General features: G+C 36.8%; 1 protein-coding gene and 2 long non-coding RNA genes across 4 annotated transcripts in view; 2 read left to right on the plus strand and 1 right to left on the minus strand.

Moving 5' to 3' along the window:
• LOC139982927 (uncharacterized) overlaps positions 1-16,751 on the minus strand; it is a 58,834-nt gene extending 42,083 nt beyond the window's left edge. Inside the window, exons 1-3 of the mRNA XM_071996132.1 lie at positions 16,704-16,751; positions 8,888-8,968; positions 7,704-8,024 (exon numbers count right to left, since the gene is read on the minus strand). Of these exons, the coding sequence (XP_071852233.1) occupies positions 7,704-8,024; positions 8,888-8,948 (382 nt within the window). The 5' untranslated portion in view covers positions 8,949-8,968; positions 16,704-16,751. The remainder of the gene's footprint in view (positions 1-7,703; positions 8,025-8,887; positions 8,969-16,703) is intronic.
• LOC139982934 (uncharacterized) overlaps positions 1-25,499 on the plus strand; it is a 149,378-nt gene that overhangs the window by 73,117 nt on the left and 50,762 nt on the right. The gene's annotated exons all lie outside the window — the stretch shown is intronic.
• Positions 2,535-5,642, plus strand: LOC139982674 (uncharacterized). 2 transcript variants are annotated; one of them, XR_011798233.1, is made up of 3 exons: positions 2,535-2,676; positions 3,354-3,510; positions 3,782-5,642. It is a non-coding gene; the product is annotated as an uncharacterized lncRNA (long non-coding RNA). The 2 variants fall into 2 exon arrangements; XR_011798232.1 differs by having other exon boundaries at positions 3,354-5,642.

Here is a 25,499-nt window from a genome sequence, read left to right on the forward strand (position 1 = left end):
TACGTGGAATCGACCCAAACATCTGGTGATTTGGCATGGATAGACCTATATATTTATTTTCAAACAAACTCAATGGTTTGTAGGATTCAAAAGAAATGTTAGTTCTTATCAGAAGAAGTTGTTGCTTTTAGAAAAGAAAGAATGAAAGATGTTCATTCAGCAAGAGCCCAAGGGCACTATGGTTCCTTGCTTGTAAGGAATATTTACAAGGGAGCAGCACTGTCTTAAATTTGTTTTGTGGTCCGGTGTACACACATAAAATTATCGCCAAAATATCACAAATCAACCGTTAGTCCTTTTGAGAACCTGTTGAGGACCAGGTGTCTGATATGAGCAATAGTTGGCTATTTTTAACAGAACTCACAGAATGAATCCTAAAGATACTTATTAAGAATTTTAACAAAACAAAACAAAACCTTGATCTCTAATGACTTAGCATACAAATGTTGCAGAGGAGTCAAATTATGAACAATTAAGATCGAAAGATGCCCATGAAAATTCAAAGAATCGACTTAAAAGAAACTATTACGGGTCAGTGGAGGTCAACCTGAGGTCAAATGTCACCCTATTGGATTACAATAGCGTAACTCCCAACCTTGATGGACATTTGATTCTCAAGTTATTGCAGAAATAATAGTTTTTGACCACTAATTGACCATTTTGACCTTGGATCACATGACTGTTATGTTTGAAACGATCCCTTACCCCATTCACAACTAGCACACAAATATCAACCATGTCAGCCCTTGTCAGTGGTAGTTTCACAAGTTATTGCCAAAACTTCACATTTTGATCCATAATTGACCTTTGGTGACCTTGGAGCACATCACGGTTATTTTGGAAAATGTGCCCCTACTTCATTCACAATTTTTGCCAATATACTGTATCAGCCATGTCAGACTGTGTGACTAGGAGTTGTTGCAAAACTTAGCATAAGTTGGCAGGTTTTTGCACATTTAAGCAAACTTGAATTACCTTGGATGACCTGATGGTACTTAACAAAAATATTCCCTTTGATGATGTGAAATCTGTCTTAAAATTGTTAATTGCTCCAATGTACACACACAATGTTATTGCTAAAAAGGTATCAAAACCAACCTTTGGCTTTATAACTTGAGAACCTGGTGTCCGATTGAAGTGGGAGTAGATTTCTCCTGTATAGCACACAGAGCTCTATATTATATCAAATTATTGACACACTTTTTCTTTGCCCCATATCTCCCAAAGTGAGCATATTTTTCAAGATTTGACCATTTGACCTAATAGTAAGATGTAGTTTGACACACTGATTCAAAAAAGCAACATGACATGTATGTACGACCATCCTTGCCACATGTACTTATTAAACCAAACAAAACCTTGACCTCTGATAACTTCGCACAGTAACGTCACACAGGGTCAACCCATGGACAATATTGATCAGAAGGTACCTTTGAGATCCGAATATGGCTACGAAAATTCAAATAACAATGGAAACTAATATAGGTCACCAGAGGTCAACCTGAGATCAAAGGTCACCCAGATTCGAGTCGACTATTGGATTACAATAGCTTAACTCCCAACCTTGACGGACATTTTGTTCTCATGTTATTGCAAAAATACTACTTTTGACGACTAATTGACCTTTGCTGACCTTGGATCACATGACGGTTATGGGTGGAATCGATCCCTTACCCCATTTACAACTATTACCAAAATATCAACCATGTCAGTGGGAGTTTCACAAGTTATTGCCCAAAAAAAAAAACACATTTTGACCCTTAATTGACCTTTGGTGATCTTGAATCACATAACGGTTATTTTTTAACACATTCCTCTACCTAATTCACAACTTGTTCCAATATACCAGCCATATTAGGACTAGCAGTTGTTGCAAAATAAGCATAATAGGCCATCAGCTGAAGGTCTAAATTCGCTTGTTTCGTTCCAGCAACTGCGGGTCTAAAATTTCTCTACAGCATTGAATACATAAATTAACTAAGATTAATGATCCAAAAGTTCTCCATGTACTTTCCTGCAGTTTTTTTGCAATTCCGCTCGAAAGATCGAACTATATTTTTAATTGCGTATGTTAAGAAACCTGCCGTTTTACGTTCAAAAGTTGTGCGCCAGTGAGATATCTGTACCATGTGATATGAATTGTCCAATGAGCCATGAGTTCTGTGTGCAATCTTTGTGGAAAACAACAAACATGGCGGCTCCCACGGGCGCTAGTCAGTCTCCGACACACGGAAATCTACAGTGCTCAGTGCACATTGAATCTGTAAAATTTGAAGCATTCAACTTAGGCACTGACGAATAAACGATGGAATAAAGTTACTTCCTGCGCTAAAGATTGGCTTAATCTCAGCGGCGGAGACAGTGATATCGCCGTACTACTGATTACTCCATGGCCTACTACGATCAAGCGTGTGTTCAACAGCATAGTATGATGGGGTTCCACGATAAGTGTTACAGGCGGTTCGTTGATAGCAAGCACATTGCTGCAAGAAAACGGACAGTTCCAGAGGAGACCCCATATGATTTAAAACGAAGAATTGACGGAAAAGATCGAGGAAACCAAGCAGAAGCTCTGGTGTATTGCCTGTTCAATTTATTATATGTGGGAAAAGAAACAATACATTACTAGGCGTTGCAAACGGGACAAGCTGCAGCAGGCAGAGACTTTCGATGGAGGTAAGCCTAAGCATACTACACGACTCTACTTGTACTTCTGTGGCATAGTGAAAGTGTTAAGAGAAGTTGCATAATGCAAGATCAGTAGCTCTTAAGGGATAGAATCCAAGTCAAAGGGCACAGTGTTGGACCTGAACATAATATAATTACTTAGTGGCATGGTCATCTGATTTGTTTTGTTATGAGGTGGTAGGAACGGTAATTTGTTTCAAATTCTCCATCCGGGGCACTAGCCTAAGTGTTAAATACAGGCTTCATAGTTTTCTTACTGTGGCCCTTTATTTGAATGATAGAGATATTATATTAGTTAGAAAAATAAGTGTAACAGAGGTGCAATAAGGTTAGGTTTGCAAGGTCTTATGGTCAGCCTGTCTAGCTTTACCAAAATGAACAAGTATCTGTCTCCTTTACTATTAGTAACAGATATACTCTACCATTGTATAATTTAAACCATAACATTAAGAGATAATGTACTGTACTGTCAAAAAAAGCCTGTTTTAATTCTTTTTTGCATGACATTGGTTTGCAAAATTTGAATGTGTCTTTGTTTGTCCATAGAAGATGAGCAGATCACATGGTATATAAATAAAATTGTCTTAGTTCTTATTTGTTCAAACTTACACTTTGATCAACAGAAAATGCAAAACAATTTGCTTTTTTTATTTCATTTTATTAAGGTATTGCTTCGACAAGCAGCAGAGCGGAAAAAAGATGAGCCCAGATTTTATGAATATTAGAGGAAAAGACCGTGTTGCCATTGAAGTGAGGAACCACTCTCTATGTTGAAGAAACTAGATACAATTCTTGACAAGGAAGACATATAGATCTTGAAAGGTAAAGTACTCTCTTCAATGTGTGGTTCATTGAGTGTTCAGGGGTGGATCTAGGACTTTTGGAATATGGGGGTCCTCCCCCAAGGAAAATTAAAAAATTCTCTAAACGCTTTGAGATGCAATATCAGGTTAATCTTTCCATTGAAATTATTAAAGAAATTTGCAACATATTTCTAGCTGAATTGTAATTATATTGGTACCCCATCATAAAATGTGAGACTCAAAAATATCCAATTTCATGGTACAAGGTGTTCTGTTCATCTCCTCCTCAGAGCAGAGATTACCACCAACAAAAGATGCTCTGATCCAGCATGTTAAGCGCTGCATCAACCAGGCTGCTATTCACAGTAGGGCATTGCAGCCAAGGATTGATGCACTCTCACCAGAGGGACATGGATGTAAACTTGAAAATGATGACCTTATAATCACTTGGATGACGAAGCCACCTGACCCAGATGTTTTGCTTCAGTGTGTCAGCAGTAGCTGTAGAGTCGGCAAATGTCTTAAAGGAAGATGTTCCTGAATGAATGCACAACTACCGTGTACAGACCTATGTAAATATAGAAATTGCAGCAACTTCCAAGAAGATGTTGAGATTGTTGATGCAGGGGAAGATGATTTGGAGGATGAACTGTGATGGTGTTAAATCTCGATATCTTAGTCTGAAATTTTAATCAAGTTTGAAGTTTGTGAAGAGGGTTAACTTTTTCAAAGTCATGTTGTCATTATTTTGTTCCCCAGAGTTTAAAGGAACCAGTAAACATGACCTTAATCATATATTCATTTTAGCTATTAGTAGTTTTACGTAGATTACCCTACCTACCAGACACCTTTGATAAATATCCACATTTTCTTCAAATCACACTTTTTTTTTAGAGGGGATGGGAGGGGGGAGGAGGGTGTTATGGGCATGCTTTACCTCTTGCATATTCACAACTACATTTACTGATGACGATGACGCAAATACCGCGTCGTGAGACCAGTCAAAGGTTTATATACTGTTGTTGGGGAACCATCGCCCCTGACCCTGTTCCAATATCACGGTTCTTTATTGTTTGCCGTAACATTTCGTTACCTGTTTTATTCATATTGTTAATATGTTCTGTGCATCTGTTCAAGTTTTGACTGAAGGATATTCAAGTCTTTAGTGACTTTTATTTCATCTAATTATCTTCACTTCTACTATACGGAATAGACTTTCCCTTTTCCATACCATATCTGACTTCCATGCAGTGAATTGAAGTGGATACTGTTAAGACTAGTACAACTGTCCTTGGATGAACTTTTAATCACTTATTAATTCCGCGCCGCGCCTTTTGATGAAAACCTGTATCTTGAATCATCGCAAAGGCCCAGCTCTACTACACCATTGAGTGTATCGACCCAGTCTTAATAGATACATTATTTCTTTATATCTGGGGCTTAAGTTAACTGTCTTCGTTATTCACTTATTTGTACCATTCACCTTTATTATTCATATTATTTGTAGAATATAGAACTATTATTATTCAAAATACCATTCGAAACCTTGTCGATCTTTTCTTTTATGCGTTAACTCCCTTGGAAACTCTTTTTGCAGGAATACGAATTATAAACATGTCGTTTCAGTAACAAGGAGAAAGTACCTAGTTTTGCAGGAGACTGTAGAAAGAGTACTACGGTAACGGATATATACCGACTATAACTTTATTTCACATCTACGATATGCCATGACGTCTTAGTGTGCCAACTTATATATTGATTTATACAAAAGAAATAGCTCACTGGTCTTGGGGCATTGGTACATCTCATTGTAACTAGGGATTTAGCTACATGTAAAGTAGAGGGGGAGGGGGTCGCATTTGTAAAACAGTTTGGATGGGGAGTGTAACAATTATGGAGAGGAACTTTTCATTATATGTGTGTATTTACGCATACATGCACAGACGAAATGCATTCATAACATAGGGGGAAAATCTAAAAATATTTGATTTATTACAAAGCATTATATCTGAGTTTATTAAAAGTGGTACATTTTTATAATTAAAACCCTTAAGTTATAATGTGCAAAAATTGTATTTCATATTTCAAAGTTGAAAATGTGATTTTTTACCATTTTGGCGAAAATGGAGGGGGGGGGGGCACAACTTGTAATGCCTGAAAACAACCCTCACTGACCCTTAGACCAGAATCCTCTTCCACCATTCTTGTAACCCTGACCCAACTATTATACAAAAAAAATATATCAGTCGTAATTTAACATATAAGAAAAGAGTGGTATGTATGCACCACTGTACCAAATCTAACGTTAACACATGTGTTCCTAATACATAGCATCGTAGCACGTAATGTCTACATAACATACCCAATTTCAAGGGTTTCTTACAAAAATACTGCAGGAAATTTTTTGGAGAACTTTTGATATAATGTTTGTGATGCATTAAACTACCCAAAAATGCATTAAAAATCTAGACCCGGTGTTGCTGGAACGAAACTGATTTTACAGCCACATTTTGAGCTTCAGCTGATGGCCTATAAGCTAAGAATTGCGGACAGAATCAATTATACAAATCTTGTCCTTGTGTTCAAAGCAAGGAATGGTTAGTCCCAGTTCACCTAAAAGAGCTTCTCCAAGAATACAGACCTAGCAGAGTGCTTCGTTCAAGCCTACAACATATCCTATCTGTTCCTACTATTCGCACTTTCGCCTATGGGGGACATTTCTTGCTAGATCAACTCCACAGCTCTGACACAGTCTCCCCTTGCATCTGTAAACAATCCAGCATGTGTCAACTTTCCAAAAAGAACTCAAGACATTCTTATTCATGAATGCGTATCCATTTGTTTGATAACTGTTGTGTCCATTTTGGGTACTTTGCTCCTGCAGAGCTTCTGAGCATTTTTTTAACAGGATAAAAGCACTTTACAAATTCTCATAAAATTATTATTATAAGTTGGCAGTTTTTGCACATTTATAGCAACCTTCAATGACCTTGGATGACCTGATGGTTGTTATCAAAAATATTCCCCTGATGTGAAACCTCTCCTAAACGTGTTATGTGTTTCAATGTACACACACAATGTTATTGCGAATAAGGTATCAAAACCAACATTTGGCCAGTTGGCTTTGTGACTCTTTGCCAAACAATTTGCTCAAAATTACACATAACTTCTATTTGACTAATGTAGAGTAAGTGAGTTACATATTTTCCAGAATTTAGTGATACCCAGAAAGGATCAGAAAATGTCAGCTCTTATGAGTAGCACTCCCTTGTGGGCGTTAACCAATTAATGCACGTACAGAATTTCTGTACAGAATGTTTATTTCAAAATGTTTCAATTTCCAGAAAGAATAGTCTTCCTATGTGAAATATGGACAAAGGCTATCACTAAATTCTGGAAAATATGAGCAAATGGACATTTTGTTTACCAATTTTGAGCTGACAAATCAGCTCTGTCACCAACTATCCCTTCGATAATTGTTGTTAGTAAATAAGAGTTACATGACATTGTTTATACACTTTGAAATATTGTCATATTTGACCTATTGAACCCTTGATTCTAAGCCGGTCAAGCTGGCGAGGTCCACTGTGAGTTTGTTTAAAGCAGATAGCAGCAAGAATCAACTCTTAAACAGATTCAAATTCTTGAATGCCTGTTTGTTTTGTTAAACACCTATTAATCCCCGTCAAAACACTTAACTGAACTGATGTTGACCACACTATCTTCACTAAATGGAAATCATAGCATTGGGGAACTATGAGATCAATTGTAGCTTTAGTTCTGGAGTTTTCACGTTTACAAGGTTTTCAGACTTCCAAGTATGAAGTTTAAGAAATATATACTTTTTGAGTTATCGTGTTTACAAAGGTTTCAGACTTTGGCCTCTTTTAACCTCAAATGACCTTTGACATTCGCAGAAAAGTGGCGTTTATAGTGCTCTGAACAATGGATCCACATACCAAATATGAAGTTAATCAACCATGATATTTGTATACCGTGTTTACAAGCAAGTGTCACTTACACACACGTATTCATTCACAGGCAAATTGCAAATACGACATAGTTAGTATATTCATATTAATCAACTATATATGTTTATTTGCTCTATTTACTTGATAATGATCGATAATGTCATGTTTTTATCACATACTTTTCTTCATTTCCGTTTTGACACTTTAGGTCTACAATAATTTAACTATCAAAGCTACATACCGGTTGTGTACACACAGAAAAGCTTCGAACTGGATGAACCCATAAGGGAGATTGCCGTTGATACTCGGAATACAGATTCATGGCTCGCGGTCACGTTGTTTATAAGTAACGATCCGTTAGAGTTAATATCAAATTCTCCAGATTCGTAGCCTTCTCCATTTTTCTTGCCATTAGAGTGTAACAATATGGTCTTCCCTTCGTTAACATTGACCCAAGCTATAAGTGCCAAAGAGCTTGCATTGCAGGAACACGGAATTAGTCCCACTGTACCAATTTCAAAATACTGTGTCTGTATGCATTCCGTATCTTCTACCGAAGTTGCTGTAAAAGGGAAAAAAGGGAATGTGATATGTCATAGTTCTCGAGCCCAGTAGCGGTTTCATCTACGTAAGGCGTTAACATATTAAATAAGGAAAGCATAAAATCAACAGATTAAAGAAAAAAGAAATCCAGAAGGAAGCCCCTTCCAGCGGTAACTTCCAAAGTTAGATGCCTAATACATGCAACATGACAGGAGTTTGGAAGCTAACAATGGCTGAAGTTCATACTACAGATACAGAGCAGTATAAATCTTAACAGAGTCAGTGCTTACATGGTTTGATGGCAGGGAATCGTGTGACTTAATACTGCAACGACGAAAGAAAGACAGAGGGACATTTGGTTGTTGTGAGAAAGGGTTTACGCATGCTATCTCAAACTGCAAAGAGCTAAATGTTCCTTTTTAATAGTTAACCCGATGAGATCCATGTGATATTTTCGCCTCTGTTGGCCCAAAATTACCTTTGACCTTCACCCAAAATAATAGGGTTCTCGTACTCATTATAATACACACGTTCGCCAAATATCAAAAATGTTATGTCAAATATCTTCGGATATCGTGTTTTACAAGGTTTATGTTTGTAAAGATTTACAGACTGTCACACTTGATGACCCAAATAAATACGTTGTTCGTGTGCTTAATCGGTTAATCCAGCCCTGATATTGGAAACAATATACTTCAAATATCATGACTGCATAGGTTTCTCTTATCATCGAAACCAAGAATGGGAAAACCGATGATGTGCACGTTTGCAAAATGCTGTGTGATAATTTATATATAAGCTCTTGCACTATTCAGACACAACAGTGCAGCTACTAGTACGTACGTAATGAATGCTTCTCCACGTTTCACTTTGTTTACTCACCTGACGATAGTGCAAGTATTATCATCAACCCTACATGGAGTCCTGTGTCGAGAATCGCCATGTCTTCCCCAATGCCAGAATCTAAAAATAGAAATGACTATACGTAATTTCAAGGTTACTCGTTAGAGTGATAGGCCAGTTTGAATGTCGTTGTTGATCTTGTCAACCGATACTTCGGCCAGCAAATCGGCCACAACCGAAGGCACAGTGAATCACGGGCACACCTATAAATACATTAGAATGTAATTGACTACCGCGCACCAAAAGACGACGCTTTGGTAAAAACGCCTAATATAACCTATAGCAAAGATAGTATACGAAGTACGCGTATACGGACTACTATGAATGATTATTCGCTAAACTGATGCCGTGCGCAGTAAAACTCGGCCTAGTTAAATAGCTAGCGAAATACAGATACGCAACTAAGCTAATTCTGAGCTCAGAATAACGCACTTGTGAAATAGCTAGTTAACATACGCTAAAACGCATTTGAACTTATCTAAAGAAGTGCAGTTTATGCAAAATAATTCGTATCTTAATTAACGTGCCATTTTTTTTTTTTTTTGTTGGAGAGAGCGTGCACACTTAGCATAGATAGCATAGGTAGCATGCACCCATTAAACACACTAAATCACGGAAGTAATGTGGTCTCTAAATCTAGATAGAAGTGTTTTTTTTTTCACTAGCTAAACGCTACCCATTACCGGAAAGCTGACAAGTTGGCATTTCATGGTACCATCAATTTTCCGTATCATGACCATGTATAATTTTTGCTATCCGAGCCGGAAGTTTTCGTCACTTGTTAACAAACCTCTTCACTCGGTAGTCAACAATTTTCTTCGCTGCTCCTTGGATGCTTGAAGGGGTCTAGCATTGCCTCAATGGACCCAATTTTCTCACCACATGTACTTCCATTCATGCTCTTCAACATGCAAGCCACAAAAGACTAGATCATGATTGATAACAGGTCAATAAAGATGTTCTCCTGCTGCTTTTTGGCACTTTTCCTGAGATAGGAGAAGATGGATATAGACTCTAATAGGAGTATGCCACCATAGGCTTGTATATATATATATATATATATATATATATATATATATATATATATATATATATACATATATATACATATACATATATATACATATATATATATATATATATATATATATATATATATATATATATATATATATATCTAGAGTAGGTTGGCGTCTATCTTGGAGCAGAGTGCTCTATGTCCATTGGACAGAGCGGAATATATGTTGATACTAGATGAGACTAGTGGAACACTAGTAGTTGTAACTCGGAGAATACACCAACAGCCGAACACCGAAGAAAGTCTTACAAACCCACAAACAGAACGGACGCGAAAGAGAATACTCAGGCAGAACAATACACCAACAACCGCATAATCCCCGGTAATCCCGACGAGGATCCTATATATTCATGGAGCATAACTTGAAGCTACCAGTTGTCTGAAGATCGCTACAAAGCGTGAAACTCCGAGTTACAACTACTAGTGTTCCACTAGTCTCATCTAGTATCAACATATATATATATATCTATATATATACATATATATATATATATATATATATATATATATATATATATATATATGTATATATATATATATATATATATATATATATATATATATACCAAGAAGTGAGGTCAGGAGTCAATGTCCAGGACCATTCCATTATTGCATACCGTGCAGTTGACTCGGACACCTCCAAATCAACATAGGTGACTGAAATGTGATCCACTTTAGTACTATCGCTATCGGCCTAAAAGCCTGGAGAACGCAGCTAGCTGGCTAGATTTTCGATACAGTACAGGCACCTTCACGTGTGTATATACAGGGTTAGCTTCAACGTTCAAGTTTATTTTCATATACCTTTGCACGTTTCTTGCTAGCGACCCAAGGTGACGCCTAGCACACTTCAGAAGGCATTGCCTCCAAATTCTTTAAAGTTTCATTGAAATACTAATATGACATTAATTATCATTCTTAAAGGCATTGAAGACTTGCCCCAAACCGCGTACCGCGCTCTGAAAAAAAGAACTTTCAGTTGCTTGCAAATGACGTTTTCTTCTTGTCGCTGCAAAATGATAGTAATGGAACGTGATACCTGTCATTGACCATAGCTGTATGTATTGACTGTACACTAGTGTCTAATTACCGATGGTAGCAAGCTGCAGTGTGTGTATTTTCTTGGATCGATGGTGGTGTCTAACACTTCTGTTACACCTCCTTCGAAACTAGGTCAGAAAACCGGCATGAGACGTTTTTTTGTGCGCGAGTCTTCGCACCCTACAAAGACGCTCATCAGTCACTCATCAGTGCATTAGCCTAGTCTAGGGTCTACGTGCTATGATTGTCATTGTATCAGCCCATGGCCAATGCTTACGTGTTACTCACTATTGTGTCTCGATCATCGTGCCGCACATACATATATCAGAGTTAAAGCTTGAGTAGACTAGGCCCGTCTAAGTTAGGCTAGCCTAACTGCACGAAGGCACGAGTCTATATTCTACTACAAGTACTACGTACTGTGAATGCACAGTAGAATCTGGTGGAAAGGCTCGAAACCTATGGCGGAATGGTACATTTATGAATGGATTTTACACTGGTGTAAATGAATGTATCGGTGAATCTTGTTTCCTTGTAAGGGAACATAGGAGAACATATTGCAGTACATTTTACATCGCTGTTTCCCAGTCACAAATGTCAGAGAATTATCTTAACTCATCTGACTCCCAAACTCTACATATCTTAAGAGTGCTGTACTGGTTTACAACCAAGAGTCTGAGTCATACATTCGGGATGGAGACGATCGAAATCACAGTCTACATATACTCCTATGACTTGACTACTACGAACAACATTGTTCATTGGTACATCAAGAAATTGATGGCTTTGCCGATGCTACCATTGGATACCATCTACCCCATGTTTAGTATTCTGAAGGCGGAAGCATCGAGTGGATCCGTCCAAGCCCTTTGCATGTACATGGAGGAGACCTGGATTGGCGAAGGTCTGTGGGCACCTGAGGCATTTAGTATATTCAGGCGGAACATTCGGACAAACCATGATGCAAGGGTATGCATCAAATTAACATAATGGTAATGTATTTGTTTGTAGACAATATGTATTGTTCTATTCCCTTTTTTAATCCAGGATGGCAGTGACACAATTCGATCACTTGTACAATTCGTACCAAGATGCGGTTCTCTGATTCAGCATCAAATAACTACATAAAATACACAGTGTGTATGTTTCTTCGTAAATGTGTTCTTTTCAACACTATTGTTTAAAATAAAATACAGGAAGACACAAGCACTGAATGTTAGGGAGTAAGCCAAGACGCCATTTTATGGTCTGCTGTTGGCTCTTCACGACGACGCCACCTTTGTTAATATACATGTACTACTGGTCTCAGAAGGCAAACTGCTGCGGCTACAAAAGAAGGTTGACAACTCAATAAAGGCTGAACTGCCTAGGTACTGGGATGAGTACGAGGCCGAAACCAGACCAACGGACAGAATACCGAGAGTTGTTTCCAAACTGTTTGGAACACGCAGTGAGTAACCTGGTTAGAAGGTATCAATGGAACTTAATCCTCGCAAGCTCACACGGGACTAAAATGTGGCACGTGCAGGGCCCAGGGGAACTTCCCCAAGAGGCCCATATTTTACCAGGAGTCCCAGTTGTTAATATTTACATATGGTCCAGTCGGTTTTTTTATCAATCAGTCAGTCAGTTGGTTGGAATACTAACAATTTCCATGATTTTACAGCAATTACTAATCAGTGTCATACGTGCACTTCTGTTGACTTCTGTTGACAGGATAGTGTCCATGTTGATTAATGTTGGCCTAATTAATTTATCTGGTTTTGATAAAGTACACAAGTATGGTGGTTGTCATGTTGTTACATTTTTAATTTAGTCCATTGTTACTGTTTTACTTTTAGTTGACTATGGGCATTCATACGAAACAAATAAAATCCTTCAATATAACCCAAACACTTGCCTTCTAAACTTCCATTCTGTTCATCAGTTAACATTTGATATACTCCCTGAAATGTTTACCTCCCAAAAAAATAACACCAAGAACAACCATACTTCCTTGCTAACGCTGCAAGAACTCCACGCACACTACAATACTGAGTATTTGCATTCAAATGCAGTTCTGGTTTATTTATAGCTGGGCTCTGAGACGAACGTGGTTACACTTGTTGCACAGTAATAACTGTAAAATTGTTAATTCTGAAAGCGAACGACTGGTGATAATGTGCTATATTTTCTTTATTCTGAAAAAGTAAAAGAGAAGCGAAGAAAATTGTGACAGCAAACTGTAAAGCTGTCAATTACAGCTTAAGCAATAATTGGGTAACGATTTCAAACAATAACCAGCTCTTACCGATAAGAAACTGATGAGAGTCGGGTTATCTTGCAGTAATATACGTTTCAAAACAATTCTGACGAGTTCTTTAAAGCCATGCAGGCAGTATGAATGTTCCCATAGTCGAATTAGGTGGTTAAGGGACAAAGAAAAATACGTATTTATTACGGTGGGCTATATCATTGTAAAATAACGTCACTTCACACACTTTAAAGTTGTCTTCGGTATTTTTAGAAATATACCATGTATGTCCCAGTCGTCACAGCCATGTGGGCCCATGTGGCTTTAATACGGAGAAATATTGGTTGACTTGGATGTGAGCTAACTATGGAGTACCTATTTGGGGCCAGGGTTGTGTTTGTACTAAGTGGTATATCTTTGACATTCCCGCTATTGTCAAGTGTGGGTTGTATGTGGGCTACAAGTGGTTAAAGTGTTGTTGGTTAATTTTGGGATGACTTTTAGGGTCCCATGTGGGGTTTGACCCTGCGTTTGAAATGGAAAAATCAGTGTGGGTAAACCAAGGGATGATCACAGGGCCAACTAATATGAGTGTACCGTGTGATATACACCTTGGCCTTGTGTGGATCTTATAGTACTCCCAGCTGGCGGGGCACCGACAAGTTATGGAGTGGCACCAATAACTGAGGTAGGGGCACAGTACTTATGTGCTATTATATGGTAGTGGGACGGATTAAAAGGGAGGAGTGGTGGGTGGTGGGTGGTGGGTGGTGGGTGAGAGAACACTAGTCTGTTAGTGGAAAGGCATGCCTAGAGAATAGACTGCCGGGAGGAATTCATGCTTAAATGGAGTCATATATCCACCTTAGACAAATGCTCAATGAATGATGAAGACTCATATACACTGTATGTTGACTTGATCATGTAAAGGTAAAACATTTTCCTGAATATTTTGGGGAAAATTTTGGGAAGTCTACAAAAGCTAAAGCTCGGTAAGAGATTTCGAAAAATCACTGCATTATTTAATTTGAAAGGTACCTCGTAGTACGGAAGTAACAAAGATCCCATTATTGATATGTATAACCTGTTGAAGCAGATGCTTAGAAAACAGGTCAACAAGCAAAACATTTTGGATAGAACTTCCCAAATGTATTTCTCTCTACATTTTGTGACTATTTTCGAGCTGTATATTTTTCAGTTAAAGCCGCATTTTAATTTATCGGAACCTTGGAAACGTCGTTAAACGTGCAGAATTCATCCATAGATAGGCACGGTACATCTCAGCAGTAGAGATTGAGCAGTAAGAAACTGTTTTGCTGAACCAATTTATGTTAATAGAAACATGATCAGGTTTCGTTTTGGTACAAGGTACAAGCCAGAAGTGGCTTTTACGTACAAATGTGTGGTTGTGGTGTGGTTGCTTGTCCCCATGTATAATTATGCAGCAATGTGTGATGAACTGAGTTACATCGGTTACTCCAACTGCTGTAGTAGCTCTATTCAAGATGATTCATTACATTAGCATGTATGTAACTTGTCTGTATATATTAGCTGCGATTGTATTATGGTCTTACCATGGGGGGGGGGGGGGCTAGCGTTTTAAAGCTGAAGGCCTCACCGTCCCCTCACCACATATATCTTTACCACAGTATTAAATATAACTATCTGCTGTCGGCTTGCAGCTGGAGTGTGTCAATTATTATAGGAAGACAAGTATTCTAATAGGCTGGGCAAATCATTAATCTATTCCAAGTGTCAAACTGTCACGATTTCAATGTAGTTGCTAGTCATTTAAAAGCCCTTTTTCCTATTTGATTTGTCAAATTTGGGGCACACTATGGCCCGGGAACCCCCCCCCCCCCCCATACTTGACACCTTACACACGATTAATATACATGATCCACTATTCATAACCCGCTATACACGAACTTACAAGATCCACTATACACGATCAACTCTGTAGGATCGATATGTACACGTTCTTGATGTTTGCAATGGGAATTAAAATTGTGCTTTGGTTCAAATAATAACTACTCGGTTATCTGGTAATATAGTTCATGACCATTAACTCATACTTTGATATACTGATTTGGTTTGGGTGGAATATGAATTCATAAACATGTTTCAATCCGTGACTACATGTAACCGAAATATGTTATAGATACATCTGAAAACATCAACGATAGTGGCATTAGCTATGTTAGTATTCGGTTATATAATATTTCAATGAACAGTAAAAGGCATGATTGTAAAGGAACACACTTTGAACGATCACAAACGATTACTTCATGGGATAATGAATTATTTATCTGTCAAAAATAATTGAATTTCAACTAGCGCAAGGTATTGAGATGTAACTTAACAATGCAAATATTTATCTGTTAGTCTTTATGTGTGCCATCATCTGCAAATAGATTAGTTATTTTAATAAAAATAATTTAAAACACTTAGCGTGACATTGAGTAAATTCAAAATTGTCATATTTTGATTTCTAATTATCATAAAATGTGAGTTCACAGACATTTCCGATATCTTCGCGATGCAAAAATGATTCCACGTCAACCAATATTGAGTCGATTTCAAGTCGACAAATCTAAAAACCATGTTTTAGCTTCAGACATGTGTTTACTTTAAAATATATTATCAGGGACGTTTGGACTGATATTGTTCTTCCTTCCACAACTCAAGACGTCTGAAGTGTGGGAATAAACCTTAAATCCATGATGGAGGTTTACACTTTGAGTGATTTGTTTAACCACAACAAACTATCCCAACATAAACAACTTATTTACCACATTTGTACACTGCGGTTTATCACCAAACGCACTCTGTATTTCATATTGTGCAAATATATGTTGTTTAACATAAATGTTATTGTTTATGATATGTCCATTTGTATTAAAAGGAACTTCTCTTTGATTTCAATGTGCAATGTTTCGAGGGAACACTATGATGAATTGATAGTAGTCTTGTCAGAGGTGACAAGTTTTTCTTCTTTGAATGTAATTGTATCTTACGTGAAGACTTTTAGGATAATCTTTATTTGTCCAGTCCTATGCAAGTTGAGATAAATGAAAATACAGAAACTTACCTTTACTTTTGTAAGTTTTGTCAGACTATCCTTTGATAACAGTATAGACACTGAATAAATGCGATTTTTCTTGTCAGTGTAGTTGATCCACGGACGCAAGAAGATCCATGTATTGTAACATATAACGAATAAGCGTTTGTGAAATATCGAAGTTTGTAACAATTCAACTGTCGTTGAAGATTTTCAGTCGGAACAAAATTCATATACTTCGTGTACATTAATGTCTGTATTATTCGATATACACTACCACAATATCTTTACTAGTCGCATCGGCTCATAAAGACATTCTGCTGAATTTCCGTAGTCAGTTTTTAATTACATCTAACAGTGTATCAAATACCGTTATACTTACATATTCCGAAGAAGAAAAACCCAAACGTGTACACAATTAGGTATTTAGGCAAAGCAAAGCGAAAGCGATCACAAATGATTGTTTAAAAGTAGGCTCACAAAGCGTAAAAAACTTCTAGTGACTTACTTCACCCTTACTGCTTTCCCGACAATTAGTTACGTTATATTCCTTTGGCCATGTAGGGTTATGATTCGCTACTGGTAATATGCAAGTTATTATTGCTATACAGTAGTGCGTGATAATGTCTATCGAAACAAAGGTGACGACTCGCTTGCTCAGTTTGATGACGCATATGGAATCTTCCATTTTTTGGTGGACATGTTAAAATTCTCTTCGAATATTCCTAAGAATTACGATTACGGGACCAATTCCTGTGATTAGATATAAATATCATGATATGCAGCACGTGCGACCGCCAACACTGGTGCAATTATTTCTCTGACAACACACAAACAGTTTAAGACTTAAATTAAAAATCCACATTCACTCGATCATATGCAAATGGTGAGAACTGATTGAAACTATACAAGAACTAGTCAATCGTGACGTTTGGTTTTTGTTCAGCCTCGCAAGCCTTAGTAGAACGAATTACAAAAGACAGTTGAATGTTCACCTGTGATCATGAACTTTTCACACGTATTACAAAAACTAACTTATTTGAACTTCACAGCTAGAATTCCATAACACACGAATAAGTTACTCCATTTCGCTGTGGTTCTATGGGTATCGTACCACAATTAATTGCTCCCATATACTTACACACTAAACTCGTCACTTTCCAAGGCCGAAAGAACATAGAAACATTTTTCAACCCACAAGTCCTACCCACCATTTGTAAGCTTATGGCTTGGGTTATCATCAAACATTCAACTTTTGCCACAATAACCATTCAGATTTTGAGCTAGAACAGCTAACGCTTACCGTAGTGCTCCTCTCTCTATCTGTGGCTGCGGAATCCTCTTGTTTCACCAAAGATTTTCTAAAATACCTTCAATCCTAAAGCTATTTAGACCATCAGTAGTTTATTACATCCTCTTCAACATCCAATTATCAAAAAGAATGGTGATGACCCAGAAAATGCTCGAAAAATCAATACATTAGGGCAACGTAGGGCTATTTACCGACTGTTAACTTCTCATATTTGCATACGGGGATTTTTCGTTGATATCTAACGTAATCGATGAGTAGAACCTTCCAACAAGGAGGCACTTCGGCGAGAAACATATTTGTGAGAAGTAAAACCAGCAAACCGAAGCAACAGCTAAAATAATGTTTTAAGACATCCATTAAACGCCCATTGTGGCTTATTTCTACGAGGTGTTTAATTCAATGTATCTCATGTCATATATATATATATATATATATATATATATATATATATATATATATATATATATATATATATATATATATATATATATATATATATATATATATATATATATATATATATATATGTATCTCAGGTTTTTACCAATACATACAGAGAATAAGTTCTACTTCGAGACAATAGTGCAACACGTTGCCTATTAGATATATCGCACATACAGCACGAAAATGAACATTGCAAGAATCACAGACTTCGCTATCACCCCTGCCTACTCCCACCTGCAATTTTAATTATAAACCAGTGTGTCGATGTCGATCTTAAGTTGCAATTTTACCCAATAGTTTATGTTTAATCTGAGAAGACAAGGCAAGATGAAAAAGAAAACAAAGTTTCAAAGAGGCTGGAAATATCTCATCAAACCAGGGTAAGATTTAAATACATATGACACGTGTCCTTGCAAGCACGGAATTTCGATGCTGTACATCATGTAAACAAATTTCACGTGAGCAAATTGAATTGTTTTATCTACAATGTACAATTACGACGCACATGTTCATTGTTCTCACTATTTGCACGATCCGATAAAGTTGTACCATAGCGGAGAGAGAACTGAATTTAAAACATTTTAGAATACATTTTGGACTGAACTAGAGAACAGATTAAGAAAGTCAAGACAACAGATAAAATAATAAAAAAATAAAAAAAAATCAAATTTATACTATTTATTAAACATGTTTAATTAGGAATTTTCCAATTTAAGCAGGGTTACAATATTATTTTTGTTTGAATGATTCATAAGTTATAATTACTGCCTCGCAATTACTGACATCGCCCAAATCTTTAGTCAAACGTTAGGTATAACACAACGTGTTGGGGTAGTAAGACTGGTAGAATGTAGGGAACTTGCAACCAAACACAACATATATCATCGAATGACTACTGTTTGTAGCTTAATGGGTACGTGCGTTAGTTGCTTTGTTCAGCAAAGGCAATACCAACATATCATGGCAGCAATACGTCACCATAGTTGATGTTTAAACTGCTTCTTACACAGCACATATATATTCTACCATGATTTTGAATTCATTTTAATTGGTAGGTCGATGATCACAGTAAACTCATGACTCACACGAATCAAACATACGTTTATAGAACCACGAATAACGGCTTAAGTGCTCTTCAGGGCTCCTAGAGTAAGCAAAATTCTGAAATCTACATTGATGTTGATCCCAAGATTAAGCATTACTGTTGTACAGTAAAGTATAGGAATATGTTCGGATGACATGTAATACTTGAAGAACTGTACAACTCAAGTTTTCAGAAATTTGAACATTAAAGTTATCCTTATAGATTAACACTGATTAAATCGAACCGTTACCTCTACTCGTCATAGTCATTTGAACTTCCTCTTTTAGTCCATATTGTTTGTTTGTACTTTTGTGAACCGCAAATGTTAATACAATTTTGCTAAACACGACTGATTCTTTCATAGTGCGTGAAGTATGTCTTATGCAATGGTGTGTGACGGTAGCGTGCAACAATTCTATTTAGGTGTTATAACAAAACCCGCAGTGGTATTCATCGCCCAGAGTAACTGAGACAATAGTATAGAAGTTCTGTTATAATTATTCATTCACTCGTGGCGTTTGGTTAATTGAGAGTTGGCTGAACTGGTTCCAAACTTGTGTGTTATAAGCAGCAAACTATTACACGTGTATATTGCAAATCGAAAGTCACCATATAGTACACACATCACACTTTATGTGCTTCCTTTACATATGTACAGAGAAACGATTACATCAAATAAAACCATATGTTCTATTACGGGTAATGATATATCACATTTTAATCTAGGGAACGATAATCAAAGGCAAAGTTAGTTCTTTATTTCTTCTTCAATAGAGATACGTGTTGATGTTTGGTGATAAATGCTTTTAGGAAAAACAAAACCTTACTTTTAAACAAATAATAATAATAGTAATTGATTATGTCCAACATTTAGATATATTGTAATGTAGCATGAAGTTATATGCCCATTTTAATACCCTTTGTATTAAGGGTGATTACTGAATTGCTGTTCCCAAGTTTATGCACTCCTCACCCACATCATAGTCGTACAACCCCCATTGTCTTAATTTCATGAAATCATCGTGCTTGATAACCTGTTGCATATCATGTGTATAGACATTGTGATTAGTCATAATCCTCTTAATTAGTAATTACAAGTAAATACTCCAGACAAAGAGTCTTTGTCACAGAGTGTTTTTCGCCACTCTCAGAAAGTTTCAATGACTTAAATAATGTAGTTTTGTTGAATAAACAAAGGACTAGCATTCCAGACTTAAAGGGTTTGAAGACTTGCGCAAAAAGAAACGTCCAATGCCCGTAATTTGACCTAGTTTCGAATGAGGTGTAACAGAAGTGTTAAACACCACCATCGATCCGAGAAAATACACACACAGCTTGCTACTGTCGGTAATTCGACACTAATGTACAGTTGGTACATACAGCTGCAGTCAATACTCACAGCACAGTATACAAACGATACAGCGATGGACATCTCAGGTCCAGATAAAGATAACAATTAAGGTTTAACGTTTCATTACTGTCTGTATTTTGTAACGACACAAACAAAACGGCAACAAAAAAAATGGCAACATAAAGTTACCATTTTTTTTTTATCAGTTGGCCACACGAAGTTTAGGCAAGTCTTCAATGCCTTTAAGAGAGCAGTTCAGATACACTTCCCTGGATCTACACTGCAGCAACAATATTATCTCAGAATAAATAAAGTTGTTATTCCACAATTATATATATGTCTGGAGATTCTGTTTATCTGCTGTTCTGTTTATTTCATACATTGAGCCATGAACTAATTCAGTGGGGGCACATCAACTTAACACTATCATGTATTTTGTATTAAATGAAGACTGAAATCACAACACCCCCCCCCCCTTCAAAAGTTGCATAGTGAAGCCCTAGTCCTAGCTGGAACCTACGTAAAATTCAGTGACGCGGTAAGCCACACAATGTCATTAATCGGCATGCACTTGATTTATGCAGGAAGTGTGAAACGACTTCTTATACATTGTAACATTGTGTAAGCGTCACGTGAACTACGAAGACAGTTGTAGAGAGAGCGAGACTGATATTGAAAGTATACAGTCTCGAGAAAACCAGAGAAATTGTATATGCATAAAGGGTGACGATTCAAGGACTAATAAGGATACATTTTTAGTCAAATATGAATAATATATATATATATATATATATATATATATATATATATATATTATATATATATATATATATATATATATATATATATCGCTCAGAGAAACGTGGAAGACCGAGACAAGAACATCTACAACGTCTTGAACATATTTCTGCAACTAGTTAATTTAAAGTTTCTTCCCTGGTCAGTTCAATGATATACGGGTAATTTGCAATTAACTCTACTAGAGATACTCCTTCACGGTGCATTATATAATCCATTGTTTCTCTATTCTTAAGGTGGTTAATATCATCGTGTCTGGGGTCAAATACCATTCCAATTGTTAATGGAAGGTTTTGCTAACAAATAATCTCATTTGTGTTTTTGACAGTAGCATAATGTCACATTTCATCCAGAATTATTGTAGTAGTAGTATGAACTAATTGCGTTCAGTATATGCATATATAGTGCCAGTTCTATAGTAACTGTGACTTGTATTTTTAAATAAGGGTTGTGTACCCATGTGATGTCTCTAAGTTCGTAATGACTTTACGACGTAATACAAACGTTTTATGTGATCGGCTCAATACTACCACTATGTTCGAAATGCATGAAATGTGTTTAGTTAGTCATATGTCTTCTGATGTAATATTTCTACAGGATACTGTAGATAACGGTTGACACTTAGAGACTAATAATTTGTCTGTATTAATCAGTGATTAATCAGTTCCATGTGTTTAGTTTTCTGTATTTTAGATTACTTTGTCGTCTGACCTGAAATTTCATTGTAGGCATCTACAGGTTAGTATAGCTGTAGAGGGTGATTATTCATTTAGTCCATCAATAATGATTTATCCAAATGTCTTTTCTCATGCCTTCTCTGATAATACACGAGTTGCAAGCGGGCTAAGAGTGGAGGGCGAAGGGGCTTGGGATTAGTCATTAAGAAAAGGTGAAGGTATATTTTGAGTCAAAGTATGAAATTCATACATTGTGTTGTAATAAATCCGAATTGTTCATTTAGGGTATTAGTCAGGACAAAAAAATGTTGGACACAGAAAACAAGTGAATACATGGTTCACAACATGCAGTGTTGGCAACACAATCGTGTGTATGTCATTTCCATAACTGTAAACTATACTGCAATCTCAAGCAATCTTTACAATATCTGTGTACCAGAGCGTGTAGCGACAGTTCAGTGCAAAAAGAAGCAATATAAGTATAAAGACACTTTCTTTAGCAGAACGATTTCGAGAGAACCCTTCTCCTTTGTCTTGGTTTCTTTCATTAGCTCAGTACTACGTCTGTTTATGAATTCCTGTTATGTTTCAAGCATGATACGGTTCAGTAGCCAATCATAGTAAAATATTAACGGTTTTGTCTACGGCTTTCTTGTTACTGATAGAATATATGTACAGTCTGCTGTTTTCAGAGGTTTAACGGAAAGTGTTACACATTACCGTTTCCATACGTATTATGTTTGCTAACATTTAAATACCAAATCACACACACATACACACACACAAAATCAAAGTAAAGAGTTCAAGTTCATATACTTCGATGTACTACGAGAAAGTAAGTTCGATGCAAGTAATACGTGACTGGGAATTTAGTCAACTTTACCACATTGCATTCATTTTCATAGTTCATGAAATACATTGCAAAAATAGTAATGTTATTTGACAACACTAGTGCGCTTCTATAGCAGTATGGCATCATTGTTGCAGTGTATATTTAACACACATATTTAGCTCTACAACCTCTAAACCAATTACAATCCCGTCTTTAAAATGTTTCTCCAACTAACTGGCAAGTATCAATTTGTAAAAGTAAGTGGGCAGGACGTTTTGATCCTTGCAGGATCTTTTTCAGGGGCTAAATCAAAAGTAACAGAATCTACGAGGGATAATCGTTATTTATCACATCAAATATGAAATACTGCGAGGGGGTATACGATGTATGACAAGGTTTGTCTTACTAACATAAGTTAAATATATCACAAATTGATTATGTTGAACATCATTGGTTCCCTCGCGCACTATATATGTGTTTACACAACGAATGAATAATGTACAACCGTTTAATAAACATTACACTCTCAAGCGTTCACCTATACAGTAACCTTACAGCATGTCTCTTACTTTTCTTGACGTTCTTTACAAGCCACTACCAACGAAATATCAGTTGTTATAGTTTCAACGACTTTGAATTTGAACGATTATGTCTTTGAATGAAAACGCTAATGATGGTAATTAATAATGAACTAATTTACCACTTGCACTAATGAGAATTCTCATTCCACCTCGAAAATATATTCGTAAAAATATGTGTTGTGAACTGCAACAATCATATTCAACTCTGCCATGATATAATCCAAAGAATCAGTGGTGTATCCTAGCCCCCTCACTCCACCCCTCTTTTTCAAGTTCACACAAATATTTATTCCAGATTTGCCTCAAAATGCAACATTTGACTTTTAAATTGTTAAATGATTTCTCAGGTAGGACCCCAAATCGTCTCTGCTAACCCCATAGAGATTTACCCCCTGACTTAATCAGTCGGCAGGAATTTTGACTTAACTTTTATTTATTAGTCCAACCTTCTGGTTGCAGCTTCTTCATAAAGATCTAAATAATAGTATATAAGTGCGTAAGGAGTAGACAATTTAACTTCTAAGTTTACCTTTATTCTCTGTCGGATGACCCCCATATTGGGCCGGTCTCAATGACGCCACGGCAGCACCCCTACTCTATAAAATAATTCATTTGCATCAAGCCCTCTTATTTTGATTCAGGTCATTTATAAATCAATCAGGGGACTTTTTGAGTTTATAGTTGTTTATTAGCACAATGTTGCCTTAAGATCTACTCAAATAATCCTAAATTATAAACTAACTAAATATCACCAAACACTAAACTTGTATTCTTTATTTTGATGGAAGGGGAGGGGCTGCTACATAAGCGATATCTCCAATGTTCCCACGGCAAGCCCCCTCCTAAGTTTATAACATCCGTCATTCGCCTCTGGCCCTTTTTCAGATGTTCAGCCCCTAACTTAAAGTAGAACGATAGTGACAGAAAAAAATCTCTCATTTTCATATATAATGTAGTTTATATGTTACCAAGCAACACATTTTTTTAATTTTCCAAATAGCACACCGGAAAGTTATAAAAAAGGGAATTAAAACATCGTTTTTCGTCTCCGTAATTTAGGAATTTGCAAACACTGCAACGACCTTGAACAGCCCTCAGGTCAGTGAATGACGTCACTGTGATAATTTTTTCTGTTGTGAACTGTTCAGTACGGAGCTGTGCGTGCATTTCGTGTCAGCTTAACTGTTATTTTCCGGCGTAATGTTCAAGACATAAATAGATAATGAATATCATGGTGTTTCTTGATTTCTTCACCACGTGTTTACAAGTTTTTTTTAAACGAAATTTGCGGCGAGTTCCCAATATCTGAAGAGGTAACTCGCAAGCTGACCCAACTTGGTAACGTAAATCTCAAGATCACGTTTTTGGCGGGTTTTATACAAAGTGATGTATGAATGTGCTCACTTACCAGTCAAACTGGCACAATAACAATAGTGATGATAGTCTCAAACGTAGTTTAGTATAACATCCGAAAGAAAATCCAAAGTTCTAAACAAAGTAGATTCGCTTGTATGCACTAGGCCTACTGTAAAACATATACGTTCCTTGTTCCGTGCGTCATTAAATCCAACAGAAAGGTTTCATTGAGCTTGAAATACAACCGCATTTGAACTCAATCGAGTAGTTAGTCTAGCTCGAACAATTTTCTCACTACATGCAATGCCTATTGCGTTTATTCACATGCATGCCTCGTGGTTTGGGCTTCAGGAGGAATCGTATTCTAGCCCAACTTCACGTAGGTCCGCAAACGGTACTTTCACACTGTGCAAACATAAGTGACAGTGTGCGCTACCGTAAGTAATACTTACACGATGTTTTGTTTCGCTCGAGCATACACACATTTCCTATTCGTATTACATTTAAAGTGGTTTGGAGGGTATCAACACATCTCTGCCCCAAAAAACTCTGCCTAAGCGACGTCCATGCCCCAATTGAAATTTGCACGTGGATTCTCTCCTCACATAGTCGTTAGGTTGTTCACGTCTGACATGTCTTCCAGTTCCAACACTTACTGTTGCATTTATCGGGATATATATAAATAATGCGGCATAAAAGCATCAATCTTTCAAACTTTTTTTACTTCAGTGACCTTGCCACAC

The sequence above is a fragment of the Apostichopus japonicus genome, chromosome 16 (genome assembly GCF_037975245.1).
Source record: "Apostichopus japonicus isolate 1M-3 chromosome 16, ASM3797524v1, whole genome shotgun sequence".
NCBI classification, from domain to species: domain Eukaryota; kingdom Metazoa; phylum Echinodermata; class Holothuroidea; order Aspidochirotida; family Stichopodidae; genus Apostichopus; species Apostichopus japonicus.